The sequence below is a fragment of the Macaca nemestrina genome, chromosome 5 (genome assembly GCF_043159975.1).
Source record: "Macaca nemestrina isolate mMacNem1 chromosome 5, mMacNem.hap1, whole genome shotgun sequence".
In the NCBI taxonomy this organism is placed as follows: Eukaryota; Metazoa; Chordata; class Mammalia; order Primates; family Cercopithecidae; genus Macaca; species Macaca nemestrina.
The window spans coordinates 151,572,506-151,587,796 of NC_092129.1; the positions used below are offsets into that span (position 1 = coordinate 151,572,506).

General features: G+C 46.7%; 1 protein-coding gene across 11 annotated transcripts; it reads left to right on the top strand.

The window, feature by feature from the left end:
• Window positions 1–1,224: 1,224 nt before the first annotated feature.
• On the top strand, window positions 1,225–9,715 carry LOC105497649 (class I histocompatibility antigen, Gogo-B*0101 alpha chain-like). Of its 11 annotated transcripts, none has more exons than XM_071097307.1 (9): window positions 1,225–1,574; window positions 1,704–1,973; window positions 2,218–2,493; window positions 3,073–3,348; window positions 3,453–3,569; window positions 4,993–5,025; window positions 5,132–5,179; window positions 6,480–6,627; window positions 7,683–9,348. In XM_071097307.1, exons 1-8 carry the CDS (start codon window positions 1,511–1,513, stop codon window positions 6,518–6,520), a joined length of 1,125 nt encoding a protein of 374 aa, XP_070953408.1. In that variant the 5' UTR covers window positions 1,225–1,510; the 3' UTR covers window positions 6,521–6,627; window positions 7,683–9,348. The 11 variants fall into 11 exon arrangements, with proteins under 11 accessions (XP_070953408.1, XP_070953409.1, XP_070953411.1 ...); XM_071097302.1 differs by lacking the exons at window positions 1,225–1,574; window positions 7,683–9,348 and adding exons at window positions 5,344–5,461; window positions 9,362–9,715 and having other exon boundaries at window positions 1,598–1,973; XM_071097308.1 differs by lacking the exon at window positions 4,993–5,025.
• The last annotated feature ends 5,576 nt before the right edge of the window (window positions 9,716–15,291 follow it).

The following is a 15,291-nucleotide window of genomic DNA, read 5'->3' on the forward strand; positions in this document are numbered from 1 at the left end:
TTTGTTTTTCTGACCTTCCCCTGATTTTCTGGATTTTCAAGATGTTTACACATAAACAAGCCCCCAGGGTCTGCAGTTTGCAGCTAGCTCCTTTGTCCTCCCTGTTTGCAGGGAAGGAACGTCCTGCTTCCTTTGCAAGAGCAGGACTTATCGGGAATGCCCTGCTTCCTTTGCAAGAGCAGGACTTACCAGGAATGCCTCGTTTGCGAGCACGTAGTCCTCTACAAGTGAGGGGCAGTGTTAGTGCCACAATTCAGGAGTGACAGGGTGGCGGGGACTAAGGGGAGAGGAGGGTGTGAGGGATGAGGGGGCAGAGAGAAGGGCTGGAGAAGCAGGAGGTGAGGAAAAGGAGCAGGGGAAAGAATTTTAAAGCTGGGGAAGAGCCTAGCAGGGGGTTCTTTGCATTCGGTATTTAATACATTTTGTGGGACTGCCAAAAACCTAATTGATTCCTTACGATTAAAACAAACAAAAAAAAAGAGTTACAAAAATACCAAGTGTCCAGATAAAATATGCACACTGCTTAGATGTGCAGAGTTCACGAAAATAGGCAGTGCTTGAGCGTCCGTGAAGAGCATTGGGTCTGCATGGAGCACTCGCGACTTTGAGGTGATGACTACAAGGCTCCGGGTTAAAATGGACACTAGCAAACCTTCTTTGTATTCAGGAGATGTTCTGGACTCATGCAGGGAAACTCGGGCTAGGGAATGAAGATAATTTTAAATGCAACAAACCAGAGTAACAGATCCATAGTCTGGGAAAGTAAAAGTTAGGAGCTTTGAAAGTTTAATTGTAATGCTGTTTTGACACAGGTCTCTTACAGATTGGAATTCTAATCATTCAGGGATTACCAACATTGTGCTACCTACTGTATTAATAAACAAAAAGGAAACTGGTCTCTATGAGAATCTCTGTGTGGTGCCTTCAGACAAAACTTCACCAGGTTTAGAGAGAAAACCCCTGTCTCTACACCTCCATTCCCAGGGCGAGCTCACTCTCTGGCATGAAGTTCCCTGTGGTGAGTTTTCCTGTACAAAGGTCCAAGGGGAGAGGTAAGGAATGGCAGGCAGGGAGTCCAGTTCAGGGTCGGGGATTTCAGAACGAGTAGTGAAGGGAAAGGGGCTGGGTGCAGTCTCGGGGTCCTCCCTGGTTTCCACAGACAGATACTTGTCCAGGACTTGGGCAGACAGGGGGACAAAGAGGCTTGGTGTAGGAGAGGGATCAGGACGAAGTCGCAGGTCCCGGGCGTGGCTGTCAGGGTCTCAGGCTCCCAGAGCCTCCTCTGCATTGGGGAGGCGCTGGGTTGGTGATTCCCCACTCCCCTGAGTTTCACTTCTCCCAGTCTGTGTCGGGTCCTTCTTCCAGGATACTCACGACGAGTCCCCAGTTCCCACTCCCATTGGGGGTCGGGTTTCTAGGGAAGGCAATCAACGTCGCCCCGGTTCCAGTTCTAAAGTCTCCACGCACCCACCCGGGCTCAGAGTCTCCTCAGACGCACAGGGTGCGGGTCATGATGCCCGGAACCGTCCTCCTGCTGCTCTCGGGGCCCCTGGCCCTGACCGAGACCTGGGCCGGTGAGTGCGGGGTCTGGAGGGAAATGGCCTCTGCGGGGAGGAGCGAGGGGACCGCAGGTGGGGGCGCAGGACCCGGGGAGCCGCGCGGGGAGGAGGGTCGGGCGGGTCTCAGCCTCTCCTCGCCCCCAGGCTCGCACTCCTTGAGGTATTTCAGCACCTCCGTGTCCCGGCCCGGCCGCGGGGAGCCCCGCTTCATCTCCGTGGGCTACGTGGACGACACGCAGTTCCTGCGGTTCGACAGCGACGCCGCGAGTCCGAGGATGGAGCCGCGGGCGCCGTGGGTGGAGCAGGAGGGGCCGGAGTATTGGGACCGGGAGACGCGGAACGCCGAGGGCCACGCACAGACTCACCGAGAGAACCTGCAGACCCTGCTCCGCTACTACAACCAGAGCGAGGCCGGTGAGTGGCCCCGGCCCGGGGCGCAGGTCACGGCCCCTCCCCATCCCCACGGACGACCCGGGTCGCCCCGAGTCCCTGGGTCCGAGATCCGCCCCGAGGCCGCGGGACCCGCCCAGACCTTTAACCGGAGAGAGCCCCAGGCGCGTTTAGGCGGTTTTATTTTCAGTCGAGGCCAAAGTCCCAGCGGGTTGGGCGGGGAGGGGCGTGGCTCGGCGGGCGGGGCTGACCGCGGGGGCGGGGCCAGGGTCTCACACCATCCAGAGGGTGTTTGGCTGCGACCTGGGGCCCGACGGGCGCCTCCTCCGCGGATATAACCAGCACGCCTACGATGGCAAGGATTACATTGCCCTGAACGAGGACCTGCGCTCCTGGACCGCGGCGGACACGGCGGCTCAGAACACCCAGCGCAAGTGGGAGGCGTGCGGTGAGGCGGAGGAGTGGAGCGTCTACCTGGAGGGCGAGTGCCTGGAGTGGCTCCGCAGACACCTGGAGAACGGGAAGGAGACGCTGCAGCGCGCGGGTACCCTGCAGGGGCTGTGGGGAGACTTCCCCGTCTCCTATAAATCTCCCGGGATGGCTTCCCATGAGGAGGGGAGGAAAATGGAATCAGCGCTAGAATGTCGCCCTCCCTTGAATGGAGAATGGCATGAGTTTTCCTGATTTCCTCTGAGGGCCCCCTCTACTCTCTAGGACAATTAAGGGATGACGTCTCTGAGGACATGGAGGGGAAGACAGTCCCTGGAATACAGATCAGGGGTCCCCTTTGACTCCTGCAGCAGCCTTGGGCTTTGTGACTTTTTCCTCTCAGGCCTTGTTCTCTGCCTCACACTCAATGTGTTTGAAGGTCTGATTCCAGCTTTTCTGAGTCCTCGGCCTCCACTCGGGTCAGGACCAGAAGTCCCTTTTCCTCCCTCAGAGACTAGAACTCTCCAAGGAATAGGAGGTTATCCCAGATGCCTGTGTCCGGGCTGGTGTCTGGGTTCTGGGCTCCCTCCCCCACCCCAGGTGTCCTGTTCATTCTCAGGATGGTCACATTCGTGCTGCTGGAGTGTCCCATGAGAGATGCAAAGCCCCTGAATTTTCTGACTCTTCCCATCAGATCCCCCAAAGACACACGTGACCCACCACCCCATATCTGACCATGAGGCCACCCTGAGGTGCTGGGCCCTGGGCTTCTACCCTGCGGAGATCACACTGACCTGGCAGCGGGATGGGGAGGACCAAACTCAGGACACCGAGCTTGTGGAGACCAGGCCCGCAGGGGATGGAACCTTCCAGAAGTGGGCAGCTGTGGTGGTGTCTTCTGGAGAGGAGCAGAGATACACGTGCCATGTGCAGCACAAGGGGCTGCTGGAGCCCCTTACCCTGAGATGGGGTAAGGAGTGGGATGAAGGATCACGTCTCTCCTCAGGGAAAGTAGGAGCCCTTCTGGAGCCCTTCAGCAGGGTCAGGACCCCTCACCTTCTCCTCCTTTCCCAGAGCCATCTTCCCAGTCCACCATCCCCATCTTGGGCTTCGTTGCTGGCCTGGCTGTCCTAGCCTTTTTGGTCACTGGAGCTGTGGTCACTGCTGTGTTGTGGAGGAGGAAGAGCTCAGGTAGGGAAGGGGTGAGGGGTGGAGTCTGGGTTTTCTCGTCCCACTGGGGGTTTCAAGCCCCAGGTAGAAGTGTGCCCCGCCTCATTAGTGAAGGGGTGGCCTGCCCCTCCACACCTGTGGGCGTTTCTCGTTAGGTGGAAGGAGAGACTTGAGAAAAGAAATGAGACACAGAGACAAAGTATAGAGAAAGAAAAAGTGGGCCCAGGGGACCGGCGCTCAGCATACAGAGGACCCACATCGGCACGGGTCTCTGAGTTCCCTTGGTATTTATTGATAATTATCTTTGCCATCTTAAAGAAAAGGAAGTGGCAGGATAATAGGATCATTGTAGGGAGAAAATAAGCAGTAAGACATATGAATAAAGTTCTCTGTGACATGAATAAGTTTAAGGAAAAGTGCTGTGCCTTGATATGCATATGTAAACATCTCCATAAACCTTTTTAGTGCATAAAGAGCAGCATTGCGCTAGCAAATCCCGCCTTTCGCCCTAAGGCGGTTTTCTCCTTTCTTGGTAAACAGAACATATGATGGGGTTTTATACCCAGATGTTCCATTGCCCAGGGACGGGCAGGAGACAGATGTTTTTCTCTATCTCAACTGCCAACAACCACCAAAAGGCCTTCTTTCCTCTTGTACTAGTCCTCCTCAGCACAGACCCTTCACGGGTGTCAGGCTGGGGGACGATCAGGTCTTTCCCTTCCCACGAGGCCATATTTCAGACCATCACATGGGAAGAAACCTTGGACAATACCTAGCTTTCCTAGGCAGAGGTCCCTGTGACCTTTGGTAGTGTATGTGTCCCTGGGTACTTGAGATTAAGAGAATGGTGATGACTTTTAACCAGCAAGCTGCCTTCAGGCGCTTCTTTAACAAAGCACACCCTGCACAGCCCAAAATCCTTTAAACCTTGAGTCACCACAGCACATGTCTCTTGCAAGGACAAGGTTGGGGGTAGGGTCACAGATTAACAGCATCTCAAATACAGAACAAAATGGAGTCTCTTATGTCTACTTCTTTCTGTATAGACACAGTAACAGGCTGATCTTTCTTTCTTTTCCCCACAATTATTGGGAAGCAGCATCCACACATGGGCCATCCCAGCCTGGGTCCTGTGTGCCGGCACTTACTCTTTTGTGAAGCACATGTGACAGTGAAGGACAATGTATCACCTTGATGGTTGTGGTGTTGGGGTCCAGATTCCAGCATTCATGAGTCAGGGGAAGGTCCCTGCTAAGGACAGACCTTAGGAGGGCGGTTGGTCCAGCACCCACCCTTGCTTTCCTGGTGTTTCCTGATTCTGCCCTGGGTCTGTAGTCACAGTTCCAAAAACTTCTCTCGGGTACAAGACTAGGAGGTTCCTTCCTCTAAGGTCTCGTGTCCCTGCCTCCTCCTTGTCCCCTCACAGAACATTTTCTTCCCACAGGTGGAAAAGGAGGGAGCTACTCTCAGGCTGCGTGTAAGTGGTGGGGGTGGGAGTGTGGAAGAGCTCACCCACCCCATAATTCCTCCTGTCCCATGTCTCCTGCGGGCTCTGACCAGATGCTGTTTTTGTTCTACCCCAGCCAGCGACAGTGACCAGGGCTCTGATGTGTCTCTCAGGGATTGTAAAGGTGAGATTCTTGGGGTCTGAAGTGGGTAGGCGTGGGGCAAAGGGGAAAGGACTGGGTTGTGGGGCTTCTTTGATTGGGATGTTTCGAGTGTGCGGGGCACTGTTCAGAGTGTCATCACTTAACATGACTGACTTGGATTTGTTTATGACTATTGTTTTCTGTAGCCTGAGACAGCTGCCTTGTGTGAGACTGAGATGCAAGATTTCTTCAGGCCTTTCCTTTGTGACTTCAAGAGCATCTGGCAAAGGCATCTGAATGTGTCTGCATCTCTATTAGCATAATGTGAGGAGGTGGAGAGACAGCCCACCCCCGTGTCCACCGTGACCCCTGTTCCCACACTGACCTGTGTTCCCTCCCCAGTTACCCTTCCTGTTCCAGAGAGTTGGGGCTGGATGTCTCCACCTCTGTCTCAACTTCATGGTACACAGAGCTGCAACCTCTTACTTCCCTACTGAAAATGAGAATCTGAATAGAAATTTGTTTTCTCAAATATTTTCCATGAGAGGTTGATGGGTTAATTAAATAAGTCAATTCCTAGAATTTGAGAGAGGAAATAAAGACCTGAGAACCTTCCAGAATCCGTGTGTTAGTTGTGCTGAGTTTGTTGCATGTGGGGGTGGAGAAGGCTGTGAGGAGCCAAGTGTGGATGGGGCCTGTGTCCAGTTGCTGTTCAGTCCATCAGGGGCTTTATGTGGTCAGTCCTCAGCTGGGTGACCTTCACTGTTCCATTGTTCTTGTCCCTTCAGTGGAAACTTGTCCAGGAGAGCTGTGACCACAGAGCCTCACACATCGCCCAGGGTGACTCCTGCACACAGGAGTCTCTGTGCATTCTGAGACAAGTTTTCAGACCCATTCAGCTCCCGCCCTCCTACTAGGGCTCCCCTTCTGCTCTGATCTCCTGCCCTCTCTCCCTGCCCTCGTTCCAGTGATCTTGGTGCTGGCTCCAATATCAACTCATGAATCTAAAGCATAATCTAATTTAGATTTATATTTGTTTGTGAAATTGGACCCATCATCAAGGACTGTTCTTTCCTGAAGAGAGAAACCTGATTGTGTGCTGCAGTGTGCAGGTGGGGAGAGGGGGTTCGTGTGGGAGGAGGGATGGGGGAGGGAGGACACACAAGCAGCACCGCTGAGAAAAGCACAGGCAGCCTCAGTGTCAGTGTGAGGGGACCTTGTGCCATAGCTGCCACAAAACAGCATTTGGCCTGAGGCTATGTTAATAATAAAGCTATTGCCTTTAGAATAGGGAGGTGCTCTACAGTGATCATTCATTCAACTGACCTTTGTTTTCTGTCAGACATAGGACAGAGTGGTTCTGCATCTGGGGAACATCACTGAAGTAAAATGAGAAAAATCTCTGACCTTGTGGAGCATGTGTTCCAGTGGGAAGATGCAGACGATGGATACCCGATAACCAGAGCAAGGAAAGAAAGTGCTAGAAGGTGGTAAGTGCTGTGAGGCATGTGATCCAGGGTGTGGACAGTGGGGACAGGGAAGGTGGCTGTTGTGCTGGGTGGTCTTTGTGTGCCTTGTTGCAAAGGTGACCTTTGAGGAAAGAGTTGAGGGACATGAGTTGTCCACGAGGATGTCTGCGGAAGTTCTTTCCAGGCAGAGGATCCTCCGGTTCTAATGTACTGGGGCAGGAAGGTGTCTGTGTTCCCAGAAGAGCAAGGAGGCCAGGAGGGCCGGACAGAGAGAAACTGTGATGAGGTCAGAGGTGTGGTCAGAGCAGGTGGGCCAGCAGGGAGTGGGGAAGCATCTGACCTCTGCTCTGAGTGAGATGGAGAGGTAGATGACAGTTTTGAGCAGAAGCGGGACATGATATGACTTCTCTTTTAAAAGGATCTCTGAATGCTGTTCTGAGAACGGAATTGAGAGGCGAGGGACAAGGGAGGCTGAAGGGAAAACAGTAGGAAGCGAGTAGAGTATTCCAGGCTGGAGATGTAGGTGACCTTGACTGGGGTGTGAGCAGGGGAAATAGTGGGACATGAAGGTATCCTGGATGCATTTGAAGATGAACTCACAGCATTTGCCAATGGATTGTATCCGTGGTGTGAGAAAGATGAATCAAGGACACCCATAGTTGTAAAATGAGTGAGTAGAAGGAAGGATGGAGCTGCTGTCAGTGGAGATGGGGAGACTCTGGCAGGAGCATACTGAGGAGGGGGCATCACAGGCACTCAGTGGAGATGTCTACTAGGAATGCAGGTGGGGGAGCAGGGGTGGAATTTGGACAGACAACTCCAGACTTTAGGGGAAAGGAGAAATAGATTGGGCTGGAGAAATAGATTTAGTAGGTCACACCATATAAACGATACTTAAAATCTCAAGCATGGATGAAGCACCAAGGGAGTGGTTGACTGTGGAAAAGACTGAGGTCATGGACTGAATCCTGGACCTCCAGTTCTAAGGGATCGGAGCAGACTACATCCAGAGCAGACTGCACAGTTCTGACCCCAAGTCTAGAGAACACTTAGATAAGGAATGCTCATGTCCACAGGGATCACCTGGACGTGGTGCTGAGATCCAGGAAGTCTGGAGTCGAGCAAGAGATTCTTGATTTATGACAAGGCTGGAGCTCATGTTGCTGGTCTCCAGATCAAGAACACCAGGATCCCACTGAAAGGACACAAAGATACAAAAATGCGTACCCTCCCTTTCCCCCCCGATGTTGCTAAACTCTTTGTTCTGCTTTCTAATCTCTGCACGTACCAGAGGTTTCGTAAGTTCTGTAAGTACATGTTTTTCTTTCTGAGGCCAGGTCACAAGGAATGTTTAAGTAAGATAGCCAGGTCACAAGGTGTGTTTAAGCAAGATAGCCATAAACTGGTTGTGCAACCTGACGCAATATAATTAACTGCCTTTGTGTAAAACTGCTCTTCCGCCTCAAGGGTTGTACTGAAATATCAGAAATGGCGGGAACCAATCATAGTTTGCCAAATCGCTTTGTTCAAACTCCAGCCAATCATACCTCTAATTTGTATAATGATTCTATGCCTACTTTCCTTAGACTATATAACATTGTTCGGAGCTCAGTGGGGGAGCTCTCCTGCCCGTCTCGTTTCACGAGCAAGTGAGAGCTCCAGGTTCGAACGTGTAATAAAGATCCTTGCTGCTTAGCTTTGACTCTGGACTCTGGTGGTCTTCTTCGGGGAATAAACGGTCTGGGCATAACACCACATGCCTGAGCATCAGTCTCACCTATAACCCTTGTTATATAAGTGATTCCTTGGTCTTGTGCGTAATACTCTGAGACAGACATTCTGGGAAATGGCCTGTGTATTTTCTAAGCCCCCGCCAGCAATCCTGTTGCTCAGCCACATTGGGAACCACTGAGACCAGAGATCAGAGAGTGGCCAGGGTGGATGGGTGGGGTGGGTTTTCAAACCTTGTTTAAAAGAGGATTTTTCTTGCAAAAGAAAAGGGAGGATGTGTACCATCAGTTATGAGATGTGATATTCCCTGTTGTTCTCTCCACCATGGGGTAGAGGCCAGGTACACAATTCAGGATGTGGCTCTCGCACAAAGAACATCCCTGAATGCCGCTCTCTGACACTCGTCCACAGACTCATTTCCCACTCACTTCTTGGAGCAAACTATGGAAACCAGTTCTCTAATTTACACATGAAGTAGTATACGTGGTATTGGGGGCTAATTTTATTGTGGGGAATGTTAGGGACAAACTGCCCCAAAAAGCTTCTTGGTACTGCGGACCCTGCCCTAAAACCTCTCTGAGCTGCCCACCCCTCCCCCTAATGCTCTGTGACTCTAATCCTTCCCCCAAGGCTCTTTACATTTCTAAGCCCTTATACTAGGTGCAGCGGTGAAGCCAGCAGACTTCACTTATCACACTTTCCTGCAATAAGCAAACCCTAAATACAAACCATCCAGACTGCACAGGGGGAGGTCGTGCGAAGCATAAATAAACTGTACCTAAACCCTCCTGTAATAAACGTAATAAATGTCACAAAGTGATATATGGCAAAATTAACCAGCAAACAACCCCAGGAGGTGGCCATACCAAAGACCTCCCTCACACTCCCCTCCTCAATATAAACCCCTCATTCTGTAAGCTTGGTGCTGCCTCCTCTGTCTGTGGTGGAGCAGCCGGCAGGTTAACAAACTTCCTCGTCTGACCTTGGGTTTCCTTCTCATCCTTTCTCTTGGCTGACCTTACAGGGAAGGCCACAGAACCAGCATGGAAACTACACATCCAGGAACAGAATCCACAGCCCACCCTGGATCAGATCCCTCCTAGGAACAACTGCCCCTGCTGCTGAGCACAGACGCCACTGCTCACACCTCTGACACCCTGGTGCTGGACACTGGACCCTGAGGCCAGGACAGATGTCACTGCTGCACCTGGAAACTGGACATCACTACTCCCATTCAACCACTTCTACTAAAATACATTCTGCACAGTCCCAGCCTCTGTGTCACCTCTTTCTGGCTCAGAGTCTGGCAGTGATATAGGAGTTGAGAAGAAATTATTTTGGCAGATAGTGAGGGTATGGAAGTCCTCTGTAAGGTTTTTTTTAATGAAATGCAGCCCCGAAATCATTTCCTTTTCTAACAAAGAGCATCCTGTAAAATTACTACATGTAACAAGAGAGATAGACTGCAATACAATCAGAGAGGAGACTTCAACATCCCAGCCTCAGCATGAGACTGATCATCTACACAGAAAATCAAGAAAGAAACATTGGATTTAAACTGAACTTTAGACCAAACAAAGATAACAGATATTTACAGAGCACTTTATTTAACACTACAGAATATACACTCTTTTCATGAACATGTGGAACATTTTCCAGGAGAGAGCCTATGTTAAGCCACAAAACAAGTCTCAACAAATTTTCAAAAACTGAAATCATATCAAATATCTTCTCTGGCCACAATGGAAAAACACTAGAAATATACACCAAGGGAAAGTTTGGCAACTAGACAGATACATTTAGCTATTTAGCTTCCACTTATAAGTGAGAACATGCAGTATTTGGTTTTCTGTTCCTGCATTAGTTTGCTAAGGATAATGGCTTCCAGCTCCATCCATGTCTTTGCAAAGGACATGATCTTGTTCCTTTTACTGGCTGCGTAGTATTACATGGTATGTATCTATCACATTGCCTTTATCCAGTCTATCATTGATGGACATTTAAGTTGATTCCGTATCTTTTCTATTGTGAATGTTGCTGCAATGAACATATGTGTCTATGTCTTTACAATAGAATGATTTATATTCTTTTGGGTATAATGGTACTTCTGTCTTAAGGCCTTTGAGAAATCACTGCACAATGGCTGATCTAATTTACAGTCTCACCAAAAGTGTATAAGTGTTCCTTTTTCTCCACAACCTTGCCAACATCTGTTATTTTTTGACTTTTTAATAATCACCATTCTGACTGGTGTGAAATGGTATCTCATTGTGGTTTTGATTTGCATTTCTCTAATGATGAGTGATGTTGAGCTTTTTTTCATATGTTTGTTGGCTGCATGTATGTCTTCTTTTCAGAAGTGTCTGTTCATACTGTTTGCTCTCTTTTTAATGGAGTTAGTTTGTTTTTTCTTATGAATTTGTTTAAGTTCCTTATAGATGCTAGATATTAGATCTTTGTTGGATTCATAATTTGCAAAAAATTTCCCCTCATTCTGTAGGCTGTCTGTTTACTCTGTTGATAATTTCTTTTGCTGTGCAGAAGCTCTTTAGTTTAATTAGATCCTATTTGTCAATTTTTGCTTTGGTGCACTTGCTTTCGGCATCTTTGTTATAAAATCATTGCCCATGCCTATGTCCTGAGTGGTATTGCCTAGGTTGTCTTCCAGGGTTTTTATAGTTTTGGGTTTTACATTTAAGTCTTTAATCCATGTTGAGGTGATTTCTGTATATGGTGTAAGGAAGGGGTTCAGTTTAAATCTTCTGCATATGGCTAGCCAGTTATCCCAGCACCATTTATAAATAGGGAATTCTTTCCCCATTTCATGTTTTTGTCAGGTTTGTCAAAGATAACAGTTGTAGGTATGTGGTCTTATTTCTGGGTTCTCTATTCTGTTCCATTTGTTTATATGACTGCTTTTGTACCAGTACCATGCTGTTTTGGTTACTGTAGACCTGAAGTAGAGTTGAAATCTGGTACCATAATACCTACAGCTTTGTTCCTCTTGCCTAGGATTGCCTTGGCTATTCAGGCTGTTTTTTAGTTCCATGTGAATTTTTAAATTATTTTTTCTAGTTCTGTGAAGAATGTCAATGATAGTTTGATAGGAATATCATTGAATCTATACATTGTTTTGGGCAGTGTGGCCATTTCTATGATGTTGATTTTTCCTATCCATAAGCATAGGAAAATTTTCCATTTGTTTGCATTATCTCTGATTTCTTTGGACAGCGGTTTGTAGTTTCCCTTGTAGAGATCTTTTACCTCCCAAGTTAGCTATATTCCTACGTATTTTATTCTTTTTGTGGCAGTTGTGAATGGGAGTTCATTACTGATTTGGCTCTCAGCTTACCTGTTGTTGGTGTGTAGAAATGCTAGAAATTTTGCACATTGTTTTTTGTGTCCTGAGACTTTGCTGATGTTATTTATCAGCTTAAGAAGTTTTTGGGCTGAGACTATGGATTTTTCTAGATATCCAATCATGCCATCTGCAAACAAGAATAGTTTGACTTCCTCTCCTTCTATATGAATATCATTTATTTATTTCACCTGCCTGATTATCCTGGCCAGAACTTCCAATACTACATTGAATAGGAGTAGTGAGAAAAGGCATCCTTGTTTGGTGTCAGTTTTCAAGGGGAATGCTTCTAGCTTTTGCCCATTCAGTATGATGTTGGCTGTGGGTTTGCCATAGATGGCTTTTACTATTTTGAGGTATGTTCCTTCAATACCTAGTTTACTGAGTGGTTTTTGTTTTGTTTTGTTTAGGCTTTTTTGAGACGGAGTGTCGCTCTGTCACCTGGGCTGGAGTGCTGTGGTGTGCTCTCGGCTCACTGCAACCTCTGCATCCTGGGTTCAAACGATTTTCCTGCCTCAGCTTCCTGAGTAGCTGGGATTACAGGCACCTGTCATCACACCATCACACGCAGCTTTTTTTTTGTATTTTTTTTTTAGTAGAGACTGGGTTTCACCATGTTGGCCAGGATGGTCTTGAACTCCTGACCTCGTGATCTGAGAGTTTTTTTTTTTTTTAACAAGAATAGATGTTGAATTTTCTCAAAAGCTTTTTCTGCATCTACTGAGATAATCACGTGGTTTTTGCCTTTAGTTCTGTTTATGTGATGAATCCATTTATTGGTTTGCATATGTTGAACCAACCTTGCATCCTGGGGATGAAGCCTACTTGATTGTGGTGGATAAGTTTTCTGATGTGCTGCTGGATTAGGTTTGCCAGCGTTGTGTTGAAGATTTTTGTGTCAGTGTTCATCAAGAATATTGGCCTGAAGTTTTCTTTTCTGTTGTTGTTGTATCTCTGCCACATTTTGGTATCAGGATGATGCTGCCCTAATAGAAGGAGTTAGGGAGGACTTTCTCCTCCTCATTTTTTTGGAATATAGTTTCAGTGAGAATGGTACCATCTCTTCTTTGTACATCTAATAGAACTCACCTGTCAATCATCTGGTCCTGGGGTTTTTTGGTGGTTTGTAGGCTGCTTATTACTGCCTCAAGTTCAGAACTCATTATTTGTTCAGGGATTCAATTTCTTCCTGGTTCAATCTTGGGGGTGGTGTATGTGTCCAGGAATTGATCCTTGTCTTCTAGATTTTTGAGTTTACGTGCATAGAGGTGTTCATAATATTTTCTGGTGGTTACTTGTATTTCTGTGGGGTCAGTGGTAATGTTCTTATTGTTTCTGATTGCGTTTATTTGAATTTTCTCTCTTTTCTTCTTTGTTAGTCTAGCTCGTGGTCTATATATTTTATTATTATTATTTTTTAAAAGCCTCCTGACTTCACTGATCTTTTGAATGATTTTTCATGTCTCTGTGTCCTTCAGAAGAAAATCTGTTAATGTTTTTGGTTATTTCTTGTCCCCTGCTAGCTTTGGGATATGTTTGCTCTTCGTTCTCACGTTCTCTTAGTTGTGATTGTAGGTTGTTGACATGAGATCTTTCTAACTTTTTGATGTGGGTATTTATGACTATAAATTTCCCTTGTAACACTGCCTTAGCTGTTTCCCGGAGATTCTGGTACACTGTATCTTTGTTCTCATTAGTTTCGAAGAACTTCTTGATTTCTGCCCTAATTTCATTATTTACCCAAAAGTCACTCAAGAACAGGTTATCCAACTTTTATACAATTGTATGGTTGGAGTGAATTTCTTATTCTTGATTTTGAATTTGATTGCACTGTGGTCTGAGGGACTGTTTGTTATGATTTCAGTTCTTTTGCATTTGCTGAGGAGTATTTTAATTGTGTAATCAGTTTTAGAGTAAGTGGCATGTGGCAATGAGAAAAATTTATATTCTGTTGTTTTGGTGTGGAGAGTTCTATAGACATCTATTAGTTCCACTTAATCCAGGGCTGAGTTCAGATCCTGAATATCTTTGTTAATTTTCTCTCTTGATTATCTGTCTAATATTGTCAGTGGGGAAATTAAAGTCTCCCATTATTATTGTGTGAGATTCTACATCTCTTTGAAGGTCTCTAAGAACGTGCCTTATGAACTGTGTGCTCCTGTATTAGATGCATATATATTTAGAATAGTTAGATCTCCATGTTGAACTGAACCCTTTACCATTATGTAATTCCCTTCTTTGTCTGTTTAGATCTTTGTTGGCTTAAAGTCTGTTTTGTCAGGAAGTAGGATTGCAACTCTGGCTTTTTTCTGCTTTCCGTTTGCTTGATAAATTTTCCTCCATTCCTTTATTTTGACCCTATGTGTGTTATTGCATGTGAGATGGGTGCATTGAAGACTGCATACTGATAGGTCTTGGTTCTTTATCCAGCTTGCCACTCTGTGTCTTTTAAATGGGGCATTTAGCGCATTTACATTTAAAGTTAGTATTGATATGTATGGATTTCATCCTGTCATCATGATGTTAGCTGGTTACTTTGCAGACTTGCTTCTTTCATTACAACCTTGGAGAATTTGATGACTATGTGTCTTGGGGATGATCTTCTCATGGAATAAATCACTGGGGTCCTCTGCATTTCTGAATTTGAATGTTCGCCTGTCTAACTAGGTTGGGGAAGTTTCCATGGATAATATCCTGAAATGTTTTCCAAATTGGTTCCATTCTCCGCATCTCTTTCAGGTACACCAATCATTCGTAGATTCAGTTTCTTTACATAATCCCATGTTGCTGGGAGGTTTTGTTCATTCCTTTTCATTATTTTTTCTCTATTATTGTCTTCCTGTATTATTTCAGAAAGCCAGTCTTCAAGCACTGAGATTCTTTTCTCCATTTGCTCTATTCTGCTGTTAATACTGGTGACTACACTATGAAATTCCTGTAGTGTGTTTTTCAGCCCTATCAGGTTGTTTACATTCTTCTTTATACTGGCTATTTTGTCATTCACTCCAGCAATGTTTTATCATGATTTTTAGCTTCCTTGCATTGGATTACAGTGTGCTACTTTAGCACAGTGAACTTTATTCCTATCCATATTCTGAATTCTACTTCTGTTGTTTCAGCCGTCTCAGCCTTAGCCTGGTTCTGAACCCTTGCTGGTTTTTTAGTTTTCAGCATTCTTGTGCTGATTCTTTTTCACCTTTGTGGGCTTATCTACCTTCAGTCTTTGAGGCTGCTGAACTTTGAATGGGTTCTGTTTTTCTCTTCTTTTGTTTTCTTTTTTAACAGTCTGGCCGTTTTTCTGTAGGGCTGCAGCAGTTTGCTGGGGGCCTGCTCCAGTTTCTAGTTGCCTCAAATTTTCCAGTACCTGGAGGTATCACCAGTGAAGGTTATGTAACAGCAAAGACGGCAGTCTGCCCCTTCCTCTAAGAGCTGTGTCTCAGGGAAGTAGAGGGCTATTGCCAGTCCGAACATACTTGTAGGAGGTGCTGGAGACCCTGGTTGGGAAGTTTTGCCCAGTCAGGAGGAATAGCACTGGAGACCTGTTTTAAAACATATTCTGGCCATGTTTTTTGTAGGGCAGCTATGGTGTGTTGGGG